This window comes from Rhinatrema bivittatum, chromosome 3, assembly GCF_901001135.1.
Source record: "Rhinatrema bivittatum chromosome 3, aRhiBiv1.1, whole genome shotgun sequence".
NCBI classification, from domain to species: Eukaryota; Metazoa; Chordata; class Amphibia; order Gymnophiona; family Rhinatrematidae; genus Rhinatrema; species Rhinatrema bivittatum.
In genome coordinates, this window is record NC_042617.1 from 56,755,727 (window position 1) to 56,779,354 (window position 23,628).

Consider the following 23,628-nt stretch of genomic DNA (forward strand, 5'->3'; position numbering starts at 1 on the left):
ATTCATTTTTCCATTTTTCTGAATTTTGTAATACAAATAAAATATCAGAAACGCTGGCAGTGTCGGGCAATAGGAATTGGAAGCAGACAGGAAACAAACATTTTCTAAAGTGATCGCGGCTCCCTTCAGTCTAAGATAAGTGCTTTCGTGCATTCCTGACTTTTGATATATATTTTCCAGAGAGGGTGCTTCAATATAGAATTCAGAGGCTTTTTGAGCAATTCCTGAACTGACATTTTATTTGCATTACAAAATTCAAAAAAATTGGAAAAATGAATGCCCTTTTTAAACTGCATGTCTCTAAATTTCTCCTATAATGTAATGCAACCAGATATTTTCTTTTTGTAGGTACATAAATACCATAAAAAACAAAAAATTCCATTGACAGGAAAAGTTAGACATGCTAAGTTTCATTCAGTAGGGGCCATGGGACAGAATTCCTGAGAAATTTTCCCATAGACACAAAAAGTGGTGATACTCATGAATGACTCTGACTTTGTAAATGCCTTTTAAAATGTTTCATATATTGTATAGTATGTTACAATAACTTACCTTGCACAAAGATCCTGTTCCAGTAGATTTCTCCAACATGCTCTCCTCCCAGAAAGATCAGATTGGTTAAAATAAGCATTGACGTGGAAACAGCTGCTAGGGCAGCATGGATTCGATGATACATCTTTGGTGACACAAACTGATCCTAATAAGGGAAAAATAGATATCTTGCTATAAATTTATCATTAAGTGTATAATTTTGGTGGAATTGCTGCTGATATAGGTATTCTGTTCACTACACCAAAAAATGCCGCATAGCAATGATCGTTCAATATTACCTAAACAGTAAAACTGGAAAGGTATTTAATGATTATCAAGTCCTTTGCACCATATGTTTTATATTACAAAAACAAAACTATTATAGGGTTATATACAACCATCTTAACAATCAGTAATCAGCACCTTAATAAGTGATAGTTTATATTTTAAGTTAACTTTATTTGTAAGTTTTTATTCTATTACAAATAAAACCTACAGATATCAATATAACAAATCAATATGTCCAGGAAGGGTAGTTAACATTCCTTAGTACACAGTTCCTTTACAATTTGCTGATGCACATATCTATCATTTAGACCCCAAACTATGGAAAGCAGTTGATGACGTCTAAACAGGACTCTCTTTAGACTGCAGGATAAATCAGCCATAACAAGTGGGCGATGTTATCAGATGAAACTGACATGAAGCCAGCTCTCAGAGCTCAGAAGTCTTTCTGATCATATGCAGGAGTTCCTGTGCATGGTCACTGTCTCATGAGCCCTTCAGTTTCTTCCAGAGCTTAAGCTTTCGCTGAGTAAGAGACTCTCCGGGGAGGTGGCTGGGTAATAAACATATCGCTGATTTATCCTGCTGTCTACGGGATGCCCTCATTACAGGTAGATAACTTTTCTTTCTCTGTTAGAAACAGGATTAAATCAGCATAACCAGTGGGAAGTCCCAAGCTAACAGTTGCTTTCCAGAGCAATTACTGAAAGACAACTTGGCCCCCACCGGGAGAGAGTGGACCACTAGGTGAACAGCATGCACAGAAATGCTTGTCCAAAAGTACAGTCTCTTTGGAACATGGTGTCCAGATAGCAGTGGGCTGTGAAGGTGTGGATTAATGACCAAGTAGCAGCGGTGGGAGCACTGAGAGGAGAGGATCACCTTGCTGGTGGCTGAAAGGAATCAGTAAGTTTTTGCTTGGGACATTGTCTTTTTTAAAAGTATTGGGGCAAAGTTAACTATTTGGGAATATTATTTAGTGTGTTTGTACTTTTAATAGTCAGTAAGGCAGTGAATAAACAAGTTAGACTGTTGGTATTTTTAAATAGTCAGTCAATAAGGCAGCTAGTAAGCAGTAGGTAGTGTGTTTATTTTTAAAAGTCTGTAAGGCCGCTAGTAAGCAGAACTGAGTGTTTGTATTTAAAAACAAAACCAAAAACACAACCCCCCCCCCCCCCCAAAAAAAAAAAGTAGCCAGAAGCTAGAAATAAGCTAGGAGAGGTGTATATCTAAGTAAAAAGGTTGGAAAGGTGTTGAGGTAGTGTGATTTGGTTTGAATAGGTACCAACATTTGTTAATCAAGAAAGAAGTGAGTCACTCTGGCTGACTAACTGAAGTTAGATTGTTTGTATTTCCCAACCCTCCCACACCTTGCCCACCCACCCCTAGCTCATCCTTTAATTTATAGGCAGGTGCCACTTTCACAAAAAAAACAACCCAACAACAAAAACTTTATTGAGAGTTTGATCAGACCCCTGTAGGCCACTACCAGACATATAGCGAATTCACTAATACATTTAAAGAACGTTAGACACATTCCTACTCCCATAGCAACCTAAAACTTAACTAGGAACTGATCAAAATTGAGATGAAGGCAGCAGTCCAGCTGCAAGAGGGGGGGGGGGGCTTCCCAGTCTTTTGCATTGAGTGTCACATGTATGATTTTTTACCCACCGGTGAGAAGTTGTACATGTGCATGTGATGCAAAGATTTCCTGGCTCTCAGAGAGCGGGTCCGATCTCTGGAGGCTAGAGTGGCAGACCTGGAGGAGCTGAGGCAGACAGAGAGGTATATAGATGAGACCTTCAGGGACATAGTAGCCAAGTCCCAACTTCAGACTGGCAGCCCTGGTGCTGCCTTGGAGGAAGAAGGTCTCATGATTGGAGAGCATCAACCTGGTGTAGCAGGAAAGGATCCTATAGCAAGGACCTGCTCTCCAGGTGATGCACTGTCTTTTCGTACTGAGGATATCTCCCCAAGGCCTACTGCCCAGGAGGGAAGGGTTAGGTCAGCCGTCATAGTTGGTGATTCGATTATTAGGAATGTAGACAGCTAGGTGACTGGTGGACATGAGGATCGCCTGTTAACATGCCTACCTGGTGCGAAGGTGGCGGACCTCACGTGTCACCTAGATAGGATTTTAGGGGAGGGGCCGGCTGTTGTGGTACATGTGGGAACCAATGACATAGGAAAATGTGGGAGGGAGGTTCTGGAAGCCAAATTTAGGCTCTTAGGTAGAAAACTTAAATCCAGAACCTCCAGGGTATCATTCTCTGAAATGCTCCCTTTCCACGCGCAGGTCACCAGAGGCAGACAGAGCTCCGGAGTCTCAATGCGTGGATGAGACGATGGTGCAAGGAAGAGGGATTCAGTTTTGTTAGGAAGTGGGGAACCTTTTGGGGAAGGGGGGAGTCTCTTCTGAAGGGATGGGCTCCACCTTAACCAGGGTGGAACCAGACTGCTGGCGCTAACCTTTAAAAAGGAGATAGAGCAGCTTTTAAACTAGTACAAAGGGGAAAGCCGACAGTCGCTCAGCAGCGCATGGTTCGGAGAAAGGGATCTTCAAAGGATACTAATGATGCATTAGAATTAGGGTATCCCGACAGTGAGGTTCCAATAATAAGAAAAATAGTCCAAGTGCCTGTAACTAAAAACTCACCTGAGCTAAAAAATTCTAACTTATCCCTATCAATTAAAAAGCAGAATGAAGAAGCCAGGAGGAGAGCGTTGTTAAATATTTCCTTCTGCCAGGAGCGGATACTGGGGGTGAGTGCTGTCTTGCCCCGACAGCTTGATTCCATCTCTGCCTGCGTTTCCTGTCTGAGGGGGGTGGTGCCTGAGGAGGCGGGACCCGGCCTCAGACTTAAATTTCACCAGAGCTGCTCCAAACCTTGAACCGGGAGGAGAGCCTTGTTAAATATTTCCTTCTGCCAGGAGCGGATACCGGCGGTGAGTGCTGTCTTACCCCGACGGCTTCATTCCATCTCCGCCTGCGTTTCCTGTCTGAGGGGGGCGGTGCCTGAGGAGGCGGGACCCGGCCTCGGACTTAAATTTCACCAGAGCTGCGGCGTGCTGCAGAGCCGGCGCGTGGCTAAAGCCGCGCGCGCTTAAGGGGCACACAGCTAAGCAGGGCTTTGCCGGGCTTCGCCGGGCCTTCGCTGGGATTCGTTGGAAGGTTGGGACTTTTTAGAAACTGTTATATGTTGATTATTTCTTATCTCTCTTTCTCGGTTCCACAGAAGTGATAACTATAAGTTTATTTGACCTTTAAAGTTGAGCATTATTAACCCCAATACTTTTTTAAATTTATTTCCTTTGTGAGGATGCCACACACAAAAAGGAAGGCTAGACTAAGGCCTCCTAGTGAGGTGGCATCAGTAGAAGTTAAACAAAAAACAGTACTGGAATGGTTAGATCCCCTAAATTCCCCAATAGGGCAGACCGCTGTAGGAGAGTCACTAGAACGAGGTGCCTTCCCTCAGGTCAGTGAAATATCTCTGAGCCCTGGGGCACCGGCTCCGCCAGCTCCTCCTGGGAGAGTGGGCCAAGAGGCCCAAGAAAAACCAGGGGTAAATCAGGAAGGTATAGTAAGTCCTTTGGAGACACAAATAGTAAAAGATGTTCAGCTTAATGATTTGCATGGAATAGAATATAAATCAAATGAGAAAGTACATTTGAGTTTGCTACAAAGTCCAACTGAGTTGCCTATTGACTCAATTACTAACTCATCAAAAGACGGTAATCAGAATGTAGAAGTGGTTATAAAGTCTAATATCTCACTTCCTAAACCAAATAATATAACAATGGAAAGTCTCTGGAACTGTTTAGTGAAATTAGATTCATCAATAAATAAGCTGGCAGAGGTAGTAATGAGAACTTCCAATTCCTCGGTAGTAAATGTGGCTGAGTTAGACAAGCAGAAAGAGGCAGTAGATAACATGGAGAAAAAAATTATTCAGGTAGAAAAAGTTCAATGTGAACAGATTGTTGAGAGTGGAGAAGTAAGCAAAAGATTAGAAAAATTGGAAAATATGGTTAGATCACTGAATATAAGAGTCAACAATTTTCCAATTATAAGGAAATTAAGTCCCACAGAATTATTTAGGAATTATTTACTACAAATATTAAAAATACCAGAGAATTGCCTACCAGTCATAGTAAGGGCGTTTTACTTAGGGGGCAAGAAAAAGGAGACAGGACAAGAACTAAAGGAAGTGAATAATAAAGTATTGGAGAATGTTAGTACATCTTTAGATTTGTCAGATCTACTTCAGAAATCGCAGGATGAGTTAGATGTAAAAATAAGGGGAACATTGTTGGTTCAATTAGCTTTTTCAACAGATAAAGATAACATCATGAGGTCCTTCTTCCGGAATAGAACAACTACTTTTTATGGCCAAAAGGTTTGGATTTTTCCTGACCTTATTAAAATCACACAGGCTCGTAGGAAGGACTTCCTTCGATATAGAGAGCAAGTATTGGAAAAAGGAGGCAGTTTTAAATTGATATATCCATGTAAATGCAGTGTAAAGCTGAATGATTGTAGTTATTCATTTTTAGATCCTACTGATTTAAAAAACCTTCTTGAAAATTAATGACCGGTATAGAAATGTATGAGCGGATCTAAATAATGCTTAGTTTTTCCTTCAAGTATTCGTTCAATTATAGATGGCTATCACTTCTAAAATTACCTTATGATATTATTGATTGATGATAGGAAAGTGACTGTGTATGTAACTCTGTTATAATTTATCACAGCCTACTGGATAATCATGTGTTAATTTATTTGTTGTGGTTATCATTGAAACAATAAATAAAGAATTAAAAAAAAAGCAGAATGAAAATACAAACAAAAAACAAACTTTGAAATGTTTGTATGCTAATGCCAGAAGTCTAAGAAGTAAGATGGGAGAATTAGAATGTATAGCAGTGAATGATGACATAGACTTAATTGGCATCTCAGAGACATGGTGGAAGGAGGACAACCAATGGGACAGTGCTATACCGGGGTACAAATTATATCACAATGACAGAGAGGAGCACCCGGGAGGTGGTGTGGTGCTTTATGTCCGGGATGGCATAGAGTCCAACAGGATAAACATCCTGCACGAGACTAAATGCACAATTGAATCTTTATGGGTAGAAATTCCTTGTGTGTCGGGAAAGATTATAGTGATAGGAGTATACTACTATCCACCTGATCAAGATGGTGAGACTGACAGTGAAATGCTAAGAGAAATTAGGGAAGCTAACCAAATTGGTAGTGCGATAATAATGGGAGACTTCAATTACCATCCAAGACAGAAGCAAACCTTGCACATAAGCAAGTATCAGCAAAAACCGGTGCAAGAACACACTTAGGCAATCCACCTTCAAATATAAATAGTCTTTAATAGAAAGTCTTTCATTCAATGTAATCGGCAACTCCACATAAACTTGCAAACATGATTTAGATTGGGGGGACCAATCTAAATCATGTTTTACAAGTTTATGTGGAGTTGCCGATTACATTGAATGAAAGACTTTCTATTAAAGACTATTTATATTTGAAGGTGGATTGCCTAAGTGTGTTCTTGCACCGGTTTTTGCTGAGACTTCAATTACCCCAATATTGACTGGGTAAATGTATTATCGGGACACGCTAGAGAGATACAGTTCCTGGATGGAATAAATGATAGCTTTATTGAGCAATTGGTTCAGGAACCGGCGAGAGAGGGAGCAATTTTAAATCTAATTCTCAGTAGAGAACAGGATTTGGTGAGAGAGGTAATGGTGGTGGGGCTGCTTGGCAATAGATCTATCTATCAAACATAGAAAATGCATCATCCTCATGGTTCAACATGACGAAAACAATAGCAGACAAGATAAAAAAAAAAAAAAAAAAAATGGTCAACACAACTACCAAAGACAGTTTCTTCAGACTACAGGTTTTGAAACGACTGAGACCACTCTTATTTTTCCAAGACTTCAGGACAGTCCTCCAGGCTCTTCTGTTCACCAAAATAGATTACTGCAGTGCCCTCTTTCTAGGCCTCCCTAAATCTACCACCAAACCACTGCAGATGTTACAAAATGCGGCAGCGAGACTGCTGACCAACACCAGCCGCGGTGAACACATCTCCCCCGTCCTCAGAAACCTACATTGGTTACCAGTAAATTTCAGAATCCTGTACAAATCTATTACCCTAATACACAAAACCATCCATCAGCAACTCCAACTCGACCTGGATATCCCTTTCAAACTCCACTCCTCTAACAGACCAACGAGAGATATCCACAAAGGCACTCTGAAATTTCCCCCTACTAAAGCCACTCGCCTCTCTACGACCAAAGACAGAGCTTTTTCAATTGCAGGCCCAGCTATCTGGAACAATATCCCAGCAAATCTCAGATTGGAACCCTGCCTCTTAACCTTCAGAAAAAGACTAAAGACGTGGCTCTTTCACCAAGCCTTCCCAGATCCACCGGATAATCACTAGTTTGAGCCTCACTTCTTACAAGGACCTTGACACACTTCCTCCTGAACAATGGACACTGGCATTTCCTGGTTAAAGCATATGCTCTAACCCGTTAAATTATTCGTATCATGTTATATTTATTCTACCTGCCTCTATCTTCCTTCCAGCTTGTCTTTAAGCCTCCAAGTTTTCCATACCTTGTTGATTGTAACTTTGACTTATTCCTTTTCCTTTGTTATCTATTATTTACCAGAATTGTTACCTCAGTTTTACCCTTTGTTAAAATGTAAACCGATCCGATATGGTTATCTACTATGAAGGTCGGTATAGAAAACTGCTAAATAAATAAATAAATAATAACAAAAACTATAAAAGAAACAAAAAATCAAAATCCTTGGTACAACAAAAACATCAGAGCAGCAAAAAGGAAACTCAGAAAAATAGAGAGATCCTGGAGAAAAAACAAAACAACCACACTACTAAATATATACAGAACACAACTCGCCGAATACAAAAAACTCATCCATAAAACAAAAAAAGACTTCTACTCCAAAATAATTAACAAATACAAACAAAACCCGAAGATGCTCTTCAACATAGTAAAAAGCTTAACAAAATCCTCTCAACATGAACAACCTCTTTCATCATTGAAGATAAACTGCAATGACTTCGCTAACTTCTTTAATGAAAAAATCAAATTACTTATAAAAAACAACCTAAAAATGAATCTCAAAACCAGAAATTACTGAACATTCAATCAAAAACCTGGTCCAACTTTGAAACAGCATCTTCCTTAGAAATACAAACATGCATCAAAAAAATGAACCCAGCTAAACACCCCATTGATGCCATTCCCATCACAACAATAAAAAAATCTCAATCCATCAATTACCAAAACACTAACTAAAATTGTAAGCCTTTCCCTCTCTGAAGGAAAATACCCAGAATGCCTAAAATCGGCCATCATTAAACCCATTCTAAAAAAAAACAACAGGACCGGACTGACTTTCCAGCCCAGCCCCGGAACAACCCCTGCCGCCGGAAGTCTCGGCGCGAGAAGGAGGAGCCCACGAGCCATAAAAGCGGCTCGGGAGCGGCGCGCCATTGAGGACCAGACTGACTTTCCAGCCCAGCCCCGGAACAACCCCTGCTGCCGGAAGTCTCGGCGCGAGAAGGAGGAGCCCATGAGCCATAAAAGCGGCTCGCCATTGAGGACCAGACTGACTTTCCAGCCCAGCTCCGGAACAACCCGTGCCGCCGGAAGTCTCGGCGTGAGAAGGAGGAGCCCACGAGCCATAAAAGTGGCTCAGGAGCGGCGTGCCGCCAAAGCCACGCGCGCCTAAGGGGCGCACATGGCTTGGTCCGGCTTAGTCCAGATTGGACGGACTGACGGGAAATTCTGGTTCCGGTCCTACCTACTGAGATCTACGTGAGTAAAATTGCATAAACTTGGAACTTTCGTTCTCAAACTGTTCCTGATTTTTCAAGTAAATAGTTTCCTTCTATAATGCCTGCAAAAAGGAAAGGGAAAGTAAGGGTCTTCCCTTCAGAGACCCTGCCCCCATTAATGCAGCTAGAGATCGATTGTTTCATGACACAGCTAAGAATTGAGGGCACCAATGAATCTGTTGGGAGCTCCCCGGAAGGAGAAAGGGTAGCTCCCCTAGACGAGGCTTCCCTTAGTCCCGACCAACGTCCGCCTCCAACTCAACGTGGAGTCGACGGAGATGCAGCCGTGTCGCCCACTGAAGATGAGGGGTGAGTAGCGGTGAATGAAGGAGCAATCTCCGTCTTGGAAGTGGGAAGTGGTGGAGTAGAGGAGAGTGGAATACAAGAGGGAATCAGCCCACGTTATTAAGATCTGAGACGGTCACATTGCGAGCTATTTGGGATTTGGTGAGCAATTTGAATGTGACTGTGAATAGATTAGAAGGGAAAATTGACTCGGTTTCCTCAAATCTTCAGGGTCAGTTTCAATCTTTAAAGCAAAAACGATGGAAGTTACAAATAGAGTTCAAGAAACTGAGGAAAAAATTAATTCTATTCAATCCCTGAACACTGCTATGATTAAAGACCAAATAATGTGTTCTAAAAGATTAGAAATGTTAGAAAATAATGTGCAGAAGAAACAAAAGAGCTAAGCAAACCCAACAAACAATCAACTCACAAAAAGGGGAGCTAATTAATTATAGAAAAAATGTTTGCTCTATTTATTAATATAATCAATCTATTGTTATTTTTATTATTTTTATTTTATATTACTTTTTATTTTATTTTTTATTTTATTTTGACTTCAAGACTAATTGGCAACATATGAATGCGCATTGCTTGACAGACCCCTTCAAAGATAGAAAAGCAGCTGCATCAGCAAGCCAGACGGCGTCTCTTAATGTTGTACAAAGAGCGCCCGGACTTCTCAATCACTTGCAGTTACTTTTCAAATGTTGTAATTTTGAAAGACCAAGCGGACTGATTTGAAAAAGTCTCATACAAAGGCACAGTCTATAAACACCGGTCTTGCTGAATCTCCAAAGATGCAGTAAACTTCGTTGTAAGAGACGGAATAACAAGCTAAAGCTGCGGCTCTACTGCGGCCGAAGTTTCGCTGTAAACCAGCTTCATCAGGAGCCTAAGATCACACCATCATATAGTTCCGTCTTGTCAGAAAACAATGCAATGTATTTCTAAAGGCACAGCTTATGCTGTTGCAGCCTTTTTCAAGTTGCGTCTTCAATGTCTTGTCATTTCTAATATTTCAGGACCATTTCGTCTCCTGCACAAATTTGTGCGGGAGACCGAATGGTCCTGAGATATTAGAAATTGAAGACGCAACTTGAAAAAGGCTGCAACAGCATAAGCTGTGCCTTTAGAAATACATTGCATTGTTTTCTGACAAGACGGAACTATATGATGGTGTGATCTTAGGCTCCTGAGGAAGCTGGTTTACAGCGAATAAATAAATAAATAAATAAATAAATAAATAAATAATAAAGAAAAAAAAACAAAAAAATCTAGATCCAGAAAATCCAATGAACTACAGACCCATATCAAACCTCCCATTCATTGCCAAAATCATTGAGAAAATTGTCCATACTCAACTCACTGACCATCTAGATGATAATAACATCCTCTTACCTTCTCAATTTGGCTTCAGAAAGCAACTTAACACAGAAACACTACTACTTGCTATGAATGATTTCATACTCAAAGGATTCGAAAAAGGCCAAAGCTACCTTCTAATCCTGCTCGACCTATCAGCAGCATTTGATACTGTAAACCATTCTATACTGATTAATCATCTATCTGAAATTGGTGCTAACAAAACAACCCTTCAATGGTTCTCCTCCTACTTGTCACAAAGATCCTACCAAGTACTACTTAATGATTCCCTATCAAAGAAAATCAACCTAGACACTGGAGTCCCCCAAGGATCCACCCTTTCTGCAACACTCTTTAACATATATCTCCTCCCACTATGCCACTTCCTTGCAAATCTGAATCTAACCCACTTCATCCATGCTGATGATATTCAAATATTAATTCCAATAAAAATTCAATTGAAGAAACATACAAATTAACTGCCATTACCTAATCAGCATAAAGGAAATACTAGCCAACATCAAACTCATCCTCAACTTTGACAAAACTGAATTGATATTACTTGACAGAACAACTCTCTACAAACACCGCCACTCAATCTCATAGACCAAAATACAATATTATCTCCAATCAACCATGCCCGCAACCTCGGAGTAATTACAGACAAAGATCTTTTATTCAAAAATCATATTTCAACAAAAATCAAAGATGGTTTTCATAAACTACTCACACTTCGTCATCTAAAACCTTTTCTCCCAAATAATGACTTCAGAACAGTTCTACAATTACTAATTTTCTCCAATATAGACTACTGCAACTCTCTACTTCTCAACTTACTGCTAAACACCATTCGCCCTCTCCAGATCCTACAGAATACAGCTGCAAGAATCCTCACAGGAGCCAAAAAGCATGACCACATCACCCCAACCCTTATTTCACTCCATTGGCTACCAATTAAATACAGGATTGAATACAAAGTCCTTTCCATCTTACATAAAATTATATACGGAGAACAAAAACATTGGCTAAGCCCCTACATACACCTACATACCCCAAGTAGAAACCTGAGGTCAGCAAACAAAGGACTCCTAAAAACACCACCAACGCAGTCAAATCAACTCGCCTCCACCCAAAATAGAGCTATCTCCCTTGGCAGCCCAAAACTATGGAACTCCTTCCCGACTAAGCTAAGAATTCAAGAAAACCTAAAAACCTTTAAAAAAGAATTAAAAACTTGGTTGTTCAACAAAGCATACCAATCCACCCAAAGGATCATCTAAACATCGCCGTCCTCCAACACAACCTCATGACTAATTGAAATTCATCATATCTATGCTTTTCTTAAATAAGAAAGAACTCATAAACTGAACTTAATCATTACTTATGTTATTTCCTAACCTAATAACAGTTTATACTTTACAACCATTGTTAACCCCCCATTTCCCTATAACCTATTTTGTAAACTGTTATGATGGCGTTATTTTAATGTTTCCGAATGACGGTATATAAAACTCTTTAAATAAATAAATAAAAATAAATAGTGATCATAATATGATCAAATTTGATTTTATGACTGGAAGGGGGACAGTAAGCAAATCCACAGCTCTCGTGCTAAACTTTCAAAAGGGGAACTTTGATAAAATGAGAAAAATAGTTAGAAAAAAACTGAAAGGAACAGCTACAAAAGTAAAAAGTGTGCAACAGGTGTGGTCATTGTTAAAAAATACCATCCTAGAAGCACAATCCAGATGTATTCCACACATTAAGAAAGGTGGAAAGCAGGAAAAACGATTACTGGCATGGTTAAAAGGGGAGGTGAAAGAAGCTTTTTTAACCAAAAGATCTCATTCAAAAATTGGAAGAAGGATACAAGAGAAGAAAATAGGATAATGCATAAACATTGGCAAGTTAAATGTAAGACATTGATAAGACAAGCTAAGAGAGAATTTGAAAAAAAGTTGGCCGTAGAGGCAAAAACTCAAAGTAAAACCTTTTTTAAATATATCCGAAGCAGAAAGCCTGTGAGGGAGACAGTTGGACCGTTAGATGATCGAGGGGTTAAAGGGGCACTTAGAGAAGATAAGGCCATCACTGAAAGATTAAATTATTTCTTTTCTTCGGTGTTTACTGAAGAGGATGTTGGGGAGGTACCCGTACTGGAGAAGGTTTTCATGGGTAATGATTCAGATGGACTGAACCAAATCACAGTGAACCTAGAAGATGTGGTAGGCCTGATTGACAAACTGAAGAGTAGTAAATCACCTGGACCGGATGGTATACACCCCAGAGTTCTGAAGGAACTAAAAAATGAAATTTCAGACCTATTAGTAAAAATTTGTAACCTGTCATTAAAATCATCCATTGCACCTGAAGACTGGAGGATAGCTAATGTAACCCCCATATTTAAAAAGGGTTCCAGGGGCGATCTGGGAAACTACAGACCGGTTAGCCTGACTTCAGTACCAGGAAAAATAGTGGAAAGTATTCTAAACATCAAAATCACAGAACATATAGAAAGACATGGTTTAATGGAACAAAGTCAGCATGGCTTTACCCAAGGCAAGTCTTGCCTCACAAATCTGCTTCACTTTTTTGAAGGAGTTAATAAACATGTGGATAAAGGTGAACCTGTAGATGTACCGTTCTTGGATTTTCAGAATGCATTTGACAAATTCCTCATGAGAGGCTTCTAGGAAAAATAAAAAGTCATGGGATAGGTAGCGATGTCCTTTCGTGGATTACAAACTGGCTAAAAGACAGGAAACAGAGAGTAGGATTAAATGGACAATTTTCTCAGTGGAAGGGTGTGGGCAGTGGAGTGCCTCAGGGATCTGTATTGGGACCCTTACTTTTCAATATATTTATAAATGATCTGGAAAGAAATATGACAAGTGAGGTAATCAAATTTGCAGATGATACAAAATTGTTCAGAGTAGTTAAATCACAAGCAGATTGAGATAAATTGCAGGAAGACCTTGTGAGGCTGGAAAATTGGGCATCAAAATGGCAGATGAAATTTAATGTGGACAAGTGCAAGGTGATGCATATAGGGAAAAATAACCCATGCTATAATTACTAGGGATGTGAATTGTTTTTTGACGATTTAAAATATCGTCCGATATATTTTAAATCGTAAAAAAATCGTTAGAGGCGCGATACAATAGGAATTCCCCCGCTTTATCATCAAAAATCGTAAATCAGGGGAAGGGGGAGGGGAAGGGGAGGGCGGGAAAACCGGCACACAAAACAACCCTAAAACCCACCCCGACCCTTTAAAATAAATCCCCCACCCTCCCGAACCCCCCCAAAAATTTAGAGAGAGACAAGGGAAATCCATCTGTGCGATAGCTCAGATTGAGAAAGACTGAGATGTTCACGAGGCAAACACTGTACATGGGAACTCCTGCGCATGCTCAGAAATTATTCTGAGTTTTGAGAGCTGGGTCCATGAGGGCATCCACTAGTTATGGCTGATTTAATTCTGCATGTCAAGAGAGAAATAAATGATCCTCTCCTTTTTTTTCAGCTGCTGCTTCATATTTATAGGTAGCATATAAAATACTCCACTAGAACTGCACATCCAATTACTAAAAGGTGACTTTTAAAAGCCTGGCGCGTGCATCAATTAGAGGATGGACGAAGAAGTTGGGCTTACTTATGTCGACTGTATATTAAAAAGCATCCAGATATGTGTGTAAATGCTGCAATGGGTTCATATCAAAAGTTTCTCAAAAGGCGCCTGGTCTGGGCATGGCATGGGTGTTTCAGAGCATGGCCAAGAGATGTGCAGGTAAATACTTCCGCACCTTGGCTTGCTTCTGCTATGGGTGGCGTGTAAGTTATAAAATAAAAGGACTGAGCCATTTTTGAGGTGTTTAAAAGGTCTGGTGTAACTGGGGGGAATGTAGGCTATCAAACCAGGTGGTTGGAGGACCAAGCTGTTAACTGGGCAAACTGGTGGTTGAACTGGTAAACTGGAAATGACGTGGGTGTGTACCCTTTTAAAATCTCCTGATTTATGAGGTAGAAGCGGGATTTGTGTGCCCATGCCCGCCCATTTAAAATTTGGCGCACACATGCACACGGCCAGGTTGTTTTATAATATTCGCGCGTATTCACGTGCAAGTTATAAAATGGATGTGTCCCTGGGCCCGGGCTGATGCACACACTCAAATGTGCGCCCGCGCGGGTTTTGAAAGTTACCCTCCCTATCTCTTTCCAATTACGTGCTAATGATAATAAGATATCTCATAATTTCCTAGTGCAAAGCAGTATCAGAGTAGAGGAAACAATGGATTTCGAGATAACCACCCAGAATGATAATTCTACATCAAATCCGAGGGAGGTATTTCCATCCGTAAAACTATGTTTCACTCATGGAAATGACTTGCTATAAAACTGTCTGCCCGATATGCAGGTACATTTGTAAGAGGCTTTGGTTTTACAATGAAATAACCTATGTTCTGCATTAGTAATGCTTTCAGCTGCCTGTCCCGCTCACTGGCAGTTACTCTTTTCTTCCTCTCACTTGGCCATTCTCTACTATGTGACACCAGTTACTCTGTACACTGTTGCCACTGGGGCTCTTTTTTTCTTTACTTCTACCGTAGTATAGCTATTAGTTAAGTGTACACTTGCAGCTGGTCAAATGGCTGTGAGTTTCAATAGTCTGAAACCTTATAAATCTGTAGAGAGAGGCTGATTGGCAAGGGCCTCTTTCATCCTGCACTGTTTGGTGTTATCTAACCTTTTCAATTTCAAACAGCAGGGTTCCTAGGTGCAAAAAGGAAGAAGCACAGCTCAGGGCCCTTGAAGAAAGCAGCTTCTAGCACACCGGGAAGTACAAAAGAACTGCCACATGTTTATGTGATTATTCAGAAGCATCTCTCCTATGGTCAGAGTTATTTGAAATCTGGAGCGGTTCAGCTGTGCTTTGCCATTCTACGTATTCTAAACTTCTCAGGAGGAACCTCGCTAACAAAAGGCAAAGGCGCATCTGAATAGCCATATAAATAGAAAGCTGAAATAAAATAAACTCATTAGGCAAAAAAAACCCCAGTGGCAGCTCTGTTCAGAGACACTCAAAGGTCCATACTAAATAAGATGGTGAGCAGGAAAGGTATCTGTGTAAAGTTACCTGGATAATTTAAATGGGATCTTCCGCAGTATTTACCTGGAAAAGTAATCCACTGAATATACCCAAGTAAAGTTATCCAGATAACTTTATCCTACATTATCCGGACAACTTGATCCAGATAGTTACTCAGTGAACTTTATCAAGATAAAGTCATATAGATAGCTTTATGACAGGTATTTATCCAAACAAATTTAACATGCTTACTTTTCCTGGGCAGTGCTGATTATCAAATCTGTCCAGACAACATGAAACTGCTCTCTGGGAACACCTGCATAAATTTTGTGTGGTCGAGTTGCCCAGAAAAAATTTAGTCAGGGAGTAGGGTGAAATTTCAAATCTCTGATTTTGTCAGGCTAATTCCAAAATAAACAAATCCTTTGAGTAGTGAGCTCTCATGGCATAACCAGAATATTCCATCTGAATGAACGAAGAGAAAGAGAATTGCTGAAGAAATGGGTAGGCAGGGTAAACATACACTAACAGAAAATTGGTTTTACAGAAAAAGTTAAAGTGATCTTCTTTGATTGATTTCCATATCTTGTGACATTTCTAATATTTGTGAGATATCCAATGTTGGTGTTTGTCTGATAGCTTCTTCTTCCACCCGGTCAGCCTGCTGGAGATATTAAGCTTTTATGATTACTGGCATTGCAGATTGCGGAATTTTCAAAATTTGCTGGATATACAGCTTAAACGTCTCCAGAGGGGAAATCATATTTATAACAGGAAAATCAACACTCTAAAGTTATGTGACCTAAGAGCATTCTCAATATTATCTAATCTTCTATTATTTGCTGAATCTGACTGAACAAGCTTTAGTTGTATTTTATCTAGATTGGAGACCTTATTTTCAAGACTTTCCACCTTCTCCTTAAAAGTGGAAATCAAATTTGTATTCAACACAGTTTGATTCTTTGTTTCCATAGTAATTTGAGAAAGTGATGATATTGAAGATTCTATGGATTTTAAAACATTCCAAATACCCCCTAGGGACATTTCCACTGGCCGTTGGACATGCTGACTATAAAACTGGCATTAAGGTAGAACACTTGGAATGAAATTGCTGAATTAATCCTTTTACAGAATTAATTTCCCATGAATAGTTACAGTTTGAAAACAAATATACTATTAATGTAAATGCTGATGACAAGAGCCTCTGAAATATTTTCAACAGAACAACTGCGCTTAGAGATAATAGGTAGAATAGCTCCACTTTTAAGCATCTTCTTGATTTTGACTTTTCAGGATTATCCTGGCATTTAATATACTGTTGGTCTCATTTGCTTTTTTGTCTGACTGAAACAATATCTTGAAATATTTCTTCAGAAATCATCAATTTCCTTTTTATGGACGCCAAATTTGGATTTATCCAGATGTGATTAAGCCACCACAATTACAAAGAAAAAGTTTTCTTACTATGCGAATCGAAACGCTTCAATTAGGAGCTAGATTTAATTTGAGATACACATGTAGATGCTGTATAAGATATCTAAACACAAATTATATTTCCTTTGAGCCCGATCAGCTTAAAGCTTTTCTGTCTGCGCATACCCGTGAAGGTTCCACCAGCGGTTTGGCATAGATATAAGTTGGGCACTACTCGACGTAACCATTACCATAATTATATATTTCCTCTTTGATGCTTCTATTTTCTGCCCCCTATATTACCTATAATTTTGGTGCACATATTGTTATAAAAAAGTATAAGGAATGTTTTCCTTGTTTGATATATTTCTTGTTATGCACAAGGATGTATTCTTGTGAAAAATGTCTAATTTAGAAAAATCAATCAATCAATCAATCAATCAATCGCCATCTGTAGGACCACATAATCTTTTCGCAATCTTACATAGTCATATAACCCGCAGCACAAAACGGACATTCATATACCTTGCCATGCTATATATTATGAGCATTCCTGGCCCTTCACTTCATAAAGGGATCCCATACCCTGTAGAATTTAGGAAGCTGGTGGTTTTTTTATTGCTGTTAATTTATATAAGAAGCAGGTCTTCTCAATCCTTTCTATAACATTTAGCTTGGTGGGAGTACCTTTCGATTTCCAAAATAAGGCAAGCTCACACCTGCCAGCCAATATGATTTGATGGACCAATAACCAATTAGTAGTAGAGAGATCAAGAGGTAGATTTAATGGTATATATTCTGGAGACAATGGAAAGCTTTGTCCTAGAACCTCATCCATTAAAGATACCACTTCCGCCCAAAATTCATATATTCTAGGGCATCCCCACCACATGTGATAGAAAGTGCCCCTACCCCCACATTCCTTCCAACATACATCTCCTGTATTTGGGTAAATCTTTTTAATCTAACTGGCATGAGGTGCCATCTCATTAATATTTTGTAACTGTTTTCTGACAAGAGTGCTGAGATGGAACTTCGCTTTGTATTTTGGAATATTAAGTCCCATTCTTCACTAGAAAGATGCTTTCCCAAATCTGCTTCCCAAGCCGCTATATAACGGGCCTGCGAGCGTAGGGTGTTTGTTGCGAGGTGGACCCTTGGCCTGGTGCAGGATTGGTACGGTCCTCTGGTCGGACCCAGAGAGCGCCTGCCACCAGGAAATGGAGCACACTAGGAAACAGAGGCTAGCTGGAGCTTCGCCAATAGCAATCCGGGGCTTCCGCAGATTGAGCCCTTGGGTACCTGGACTGCCTGGACTTAGGTGGGCCTCAGAGGGTCTCCTGGAGAGGTAGCAGAGAGGTGTGCGGCTGATGAGGAACAGATGGACTAGACTTCAACCTGGATCCCTGGAGACCTCCGGAAGGGAACAGGAAGTGAAGGTCCTCCGGGTGAGATAGGCAGCGCCTATGGGTCTAGTTGGAGGTAGGCCGCTGATAGCATCCGAGCAGGCTGATAGCATCCGAGCAGACTGGTTAGCCTGACTTCAGTGCCAGGAAAAATAGTGGAAAGTGTTCTAAACATCAAAATCACAGAACATATAGAAAGACATGGTTTAATGGAACAAAGTCAGCATGGCTTTACCCAGGGCAAGTCTTGCCTCACAAATCTGCTTCACTTTTTTGAAGGAGTTAATAAACATGTGGATAAAGGTGAACCGGTAGATATAGTATACTTGGATTTTCAGAAGGCGTTTGACAAAGTTCTTCATGAAAGGCTTCTAGGAAAAGTAAAAAGTCATGGGATAGGTGGCGATGTCCTTTCGTGGATTGCAAACTGGCTAAAAGACAGGAAACAGAGAGTAGGATTAAATGGGCAATTTTCTCAGTGGAAGGGAGTGGACAGTGGAGTGCCTCAGGGATCTGTATTGGGACCCTTACTGTTCAATATATTTATAAATGATCTGGAAAGAAATACGACGAGTGAGATAATCAAATTTGCAGATGACACAAAATTGTTCAGAGTAGTTAAATCACAAGCAGATTGTGATAAATTGCAGGAAGACCTTGTGAGACTGGAAAATTGGGCATCCAAATGGCAGATGAAATTTAATGTGGATAAGTGCAAGGTGATGCATATAGGGAAAAATAACCCATGCTATAATTACACGATGTTGGGTTCCATATTAGGTGCTACAACCCAAGAAAGAGATCTAGGTGTCATAGTGGATAACACATTGAAATCGTCGGTTCAGTGTGCTGCGGCAGTCAAAAAAGCAAACAGAATGTTGGGAATTATTAGAAAAGGAATGATGAATAAAACGGAAAATGTCATAATGCCTCTGTATCGCTCCATGGTGAGACCGCACCTTGAATACTGTGTACAATTCTGGTCGCCGCATCTCAAAAAAGATATAATTGCGATGGAGAAGGTACAGAGAAGGGCTACCAAAATGATAAGGGAAATGAAACAACTCCCCTATGAGGAAAGACTAAAGAGGTTAGGACTTTTCAGCTTGGAGAAGTGACGACTGAGGGGGGATATGATAGAGGTGTTTAAAATCATGAGAGGTCTAGAACGGGTAGATGTGAATCGGTTATTTACTCTTTCGGATAGTAGAAAGACTAGGGGACACTCCATGAAGTTAGCATGGGGCACATTTAAAACTAATCGGAGAAAGTTCTTTTTTACTCAACGCACAATTAAACTCTGGAATTTGTTGCCAGAGAATGTGGTTCGTGCAGTTAGTATAGCTGTGTTTAAAAAAGGATTGGATAAGTTCTTGGAGGAGAAGTCCATTACCTGCTATTAAGTTCACTTAGAGAATAGCCACGGCCATTAGCAATGGTTACATGGAATAGACTTAGTTTTTGGGTACTTGCCAGGTTCTTATGGCCTGGATTGGCCACTGTTGGAAACAGGATGCTGGGCTTGATGGACCCTTGGTCTGACCCAGTATGGCATTTTCTTATGTTCTTATGTTCTCAGGAGCAAATAGAGTAGCCGAGTGTAGCGCAAGGGTCAAAGCCAGGTTATCAGTCCAAGAGTGGTCAGCCAAAGCAAGGATCACTTCTGAGATCAGTCCGTACATGGTCAATAGGTAGGCACTGGTCGGTTCCAGGCAGCGATCAACGTGGTCAGTAGGCAGGCAGTGGTCGGTTCCAGGCAGTGGTCAAACGTGGTCAGGCAAGCAGAGGTCAGTACCTCTCACTAATTCCTGCTGAATATTTATCATACTATTACCATTCACAACTGTGTCATATTTATTCATTTGATTACCTATGTACCGTTTCATAGTCTTATTTTTTCACTTGCTATTCTAATGTATCAATAGGCTGAAATGTAAATATTGTGCTGTTCAATTTCTCCCCTTCCATCCCAAGTTTATTTTCCTTGTTTTTTTGTAACTTTCCCTCTCCCTTTTTCTGATTCACTGTATTTAAAGTTCAAGGTTCTTATTGAAAATATTGTTTTTTACGTTACGTTATGCTTTACACTCCTTGTTATTTGTAAACCGGGTTGATGTGATGCCTATCATGAAACTCTGTATAACAAAATAAATAAATAAAATAAATAAATAAATAAATACCATGAATCAGTCCGAGGCGGTACGACAGAGGAGGAACGAGGAGCAGGAATCAGGAGAGACTCTTGAACACAAGGAGGACCATGGGAACACAGGAACGCAGGAGAACTGGAACAGGACAGGAACACGACAGGAACACAGAAACACTGAAATGAGACTAGGTCAGGCACAGGAACAAGGAACAGCAATCTAGAAACACCGAGATGTCGACCTGATTGCCAAGGCAAGGTTCTGGAGACGGGACCTCGCCTTTTATCCAGGAATTATGTGAGGTCATCATCGGGTGCCGCAGCCTGGGTTCCCGCACTGGGCCCTTTAAAATTAGGCGCGGTCCGTGCGCGTGTGCCTAGGGGAGGGGCTGACGCTGTGCAGGACACCGAGCCCCAGCGTGAGAAGCGCTGAAAGCCGGAAGGCCCCAACGGGCCCGGAGAATCCTGGGACCCCGCGGGCAGTGGGAGCTGGCCGCGGCTGCCAGAGACGAGGAGCCAGAGCTGGTGGAAGGCAGCGTGAGGTAAGCAGACCCGGTCGCGGCACCAATGCGGCCGGGACGCGCAACAGTGTTACTGAGAAACCCATACAAATTGGATATCATACCACTCATTGTATCAGCCTTATCACACCAATGTTCAAGTTGTGTTTTGCCTTTCTTTTAATCACCTCTACTTTTTCTGCTGCCATTAAAATGATGTATTTGCATATAGTAAAAAAATTCCCACACACTTAGAGGTAGATCTTTAAAACATACGCAATCGCGTACTTTTGTTGGCGCACCAGGCGCAAACAAAAGTACGCTGGATTTTATAAGATACGCGTGTAGCCGCGTGTATCCTCTAAAATCCGGGATCGGCGCGCGCATGGCTGCCGATTTTGGGCAGTCTGCGCGCACCGAGCCGCGCAGCCTGCCTCCGTTCCCTCCGAGGCCACTCCAAAATTGGAGCAGCCTCGGAGGGAACTTTCTTTTTGCCTGCCCTCCCCTTCCCCTCCCTTCCCCTGCCTAACCCACCCCCCCGGCCCTATCTAAACCACCCCCTACCTTTATTTCGTGATTTATGCCTGCCCAAAGCAGACGTAAATCAACGCGCGCCAGCGGACTGCTGGTGCGTCATCATCCGACCCGGGGGCTGGTCCGGAGGCCTCGACCACGCCCCCGGGCCCGCCCCCCAAACGCCGCGTCACGCCCCCGAAACGGCGCGTCATTCTAGACGTGCCCCCGACACACCCCCGACACGTCCCTTTTCGAAATCCCCAGGACTTACGCGAGTTCCGGGGCTCTGCGTGCACCGGCGGCCTAGGCAAAATAGGCGCACCGTAAATCCGGCTGGATTTACGCGCGCAGGGGTTTTAAAATCTGCCCCTTAGGTTATATTTATCTTGTAGCTCCTAAAAGGAGAGAAGTCTCTGAATCCCCCATATGTTATCTAAGCGAGTTATTCCTTTAATTATCCAAGGCTTATACTGTTGTAAAGAGTGCCCAGCAGGGAATTTAATATTGTAATTAATTGCCGTACTGTAAAAGTATCGACATGCTCCTACAAAATGAACCCTCCAGCGATTCCACATACACAAAGTGTGCTTGGTAGTTGGGGGCAAACACTCCACCCTCTTCCAGGAGTTCTGTGGTTGCCAAACCAGACCATAGGGGCATACTTCCCACCATCGATTGCTCAACCATAACCCATATTTTTGGTTCTTTTACCCTATGCCAGTCAACCTTTGCCCATAGATGAGCAGCCACATAATACCATCTAAGGTTGGGTATGCCCAAACCCCCCTATAGTTTATGCTGAAACATCACCGAGCTTGCTATCCTTGGGGGTTTTCATTTCCAAATATAGGAAAAAATATGTCTTTTCCAACACTTTAGAAGTGGAAATAGGAATCGGGAGTGATTGAAAGAAATAAGCTTAGGGAGAATATTCATTTTGACCGAGGCTATTTGGCCAAACCATGACATTGTGTAAGAATCCCAAGTGTCCAGGTCCCTAAGTAATGCTTGCCACAGAGGTTTATTATTCAGATCAAATAGGGCATCATAACAATTACTTATCCAGATCCCCAGATATTTATTTATTTATGTGAAACTTTTCTATACCGACATTCAAATAAATATCACATCGGTTTACATAGAACTGGGGAAACCATTAACTAAAGGAATACGCAGTTACATAAAACGTAAGAGAACTGAACTAGGAGAGATGGCTAGTATAGCAGAGTCAAGTACCCAGAAAGCAATGGTAACAAAAATTAATAATTGTACAAGAGTTATAACAAAATATGACTATTATTTACAGAATGTACAATATGTATCATAGAGCAGTAGCTGGTAGTATGGTAGTACCCATAGAAGGCACGATGGATAGGGGGGCTGAGATCTGCGGGGTACGGGGTTAGGTAAAGGCTTGTGAGAAGAGCCAAGTTTTAAGGTTTTTTTTTTAATGTTTGGGTACAGTGTTCTTGGCGCAGGTGGGCGAGCATTGAGTTCCAAATAGTTGGTCCAGCAATGGAGAGGGCCTGTTCTCTTATGGCTGTGTGATGTATGAGTTGGGGGGGGGGGGGGAATGGAGAGGGTTCCTTTACACGCCGTTCTTGTTGGTCTATTCGATGTGTGATATTGCAGGGAGTTGTTCAGCCAATGGATGTCTGGGTTGTGCAGGATTTTATGGATGATAGTAAGAGACTTGTGAAGGATTCTAAAGTGAATAGGGAGCCAGTGAAGGTCCATGAGTATGAGGGTAATGTGATCTCTTCTACGGGAGTTGGTGAGGATTCTAGCCGTCGCATTCTGAAGCATTTGGAGCGGCTTGATCGAGGTAGCTGGGAGGCCTAGGGGGAAATATAGTTTGTAACCTGGCTACTTGATCCTCCCCAACTATTAGGTTGAGCACTTCTGATTTATCGAGAATTAGTTAAAATCCCAAAACCTGATTAAAATCCTTCAGCACCCCAATCACCTCTTTCAATGAGGACTCAGAGTTCGTCAGGGTGAATAGAATGTCATCAGCGAAAAGAGAGATTTTATACTCTTCACTCACTATCTGGACCCCTTGTATCCCCTCCAAACCTTTGATTTTTATTGCAAACGGTTCCAAAAATAAAGCAAATAGGTGAGATCACGTGATGCAGTGAGCAGAGAGGACACATCCACCTCGTGCTCCGGGTGCCTCTCCTCT

General features: G+C 41.2%; 1 protein-coding gene across 5 annotated transcripts in view; it reads right to left on the reverse strand.

Annotated features, from left to right (window-relative positions):
• Window positions 1-23,628, reverse strand: part of HHAT (hedgehog acyltransferase) — a 598,180-nt gene that overhangs the window by 214,029 nt on the left and 360,523 nt on the right. For all 5 annotated transcript variants that reach the window (XR_003855353.1, XM_029593286.1, XM_029593285.1 and 2 more), the window contains one exon: window positions 553-697. Coding sequence is in view for 4 of the 5 variants with exons in the window: in XM_029593286.1 (XP_029449146.1) it covers window positions 553-697 (145 nt within the window). In the remaining variant the exon portion in view is untranslated. The remainder of the gene's footprint in view (window positions 1-552; window positions 698-23,628) is intronic.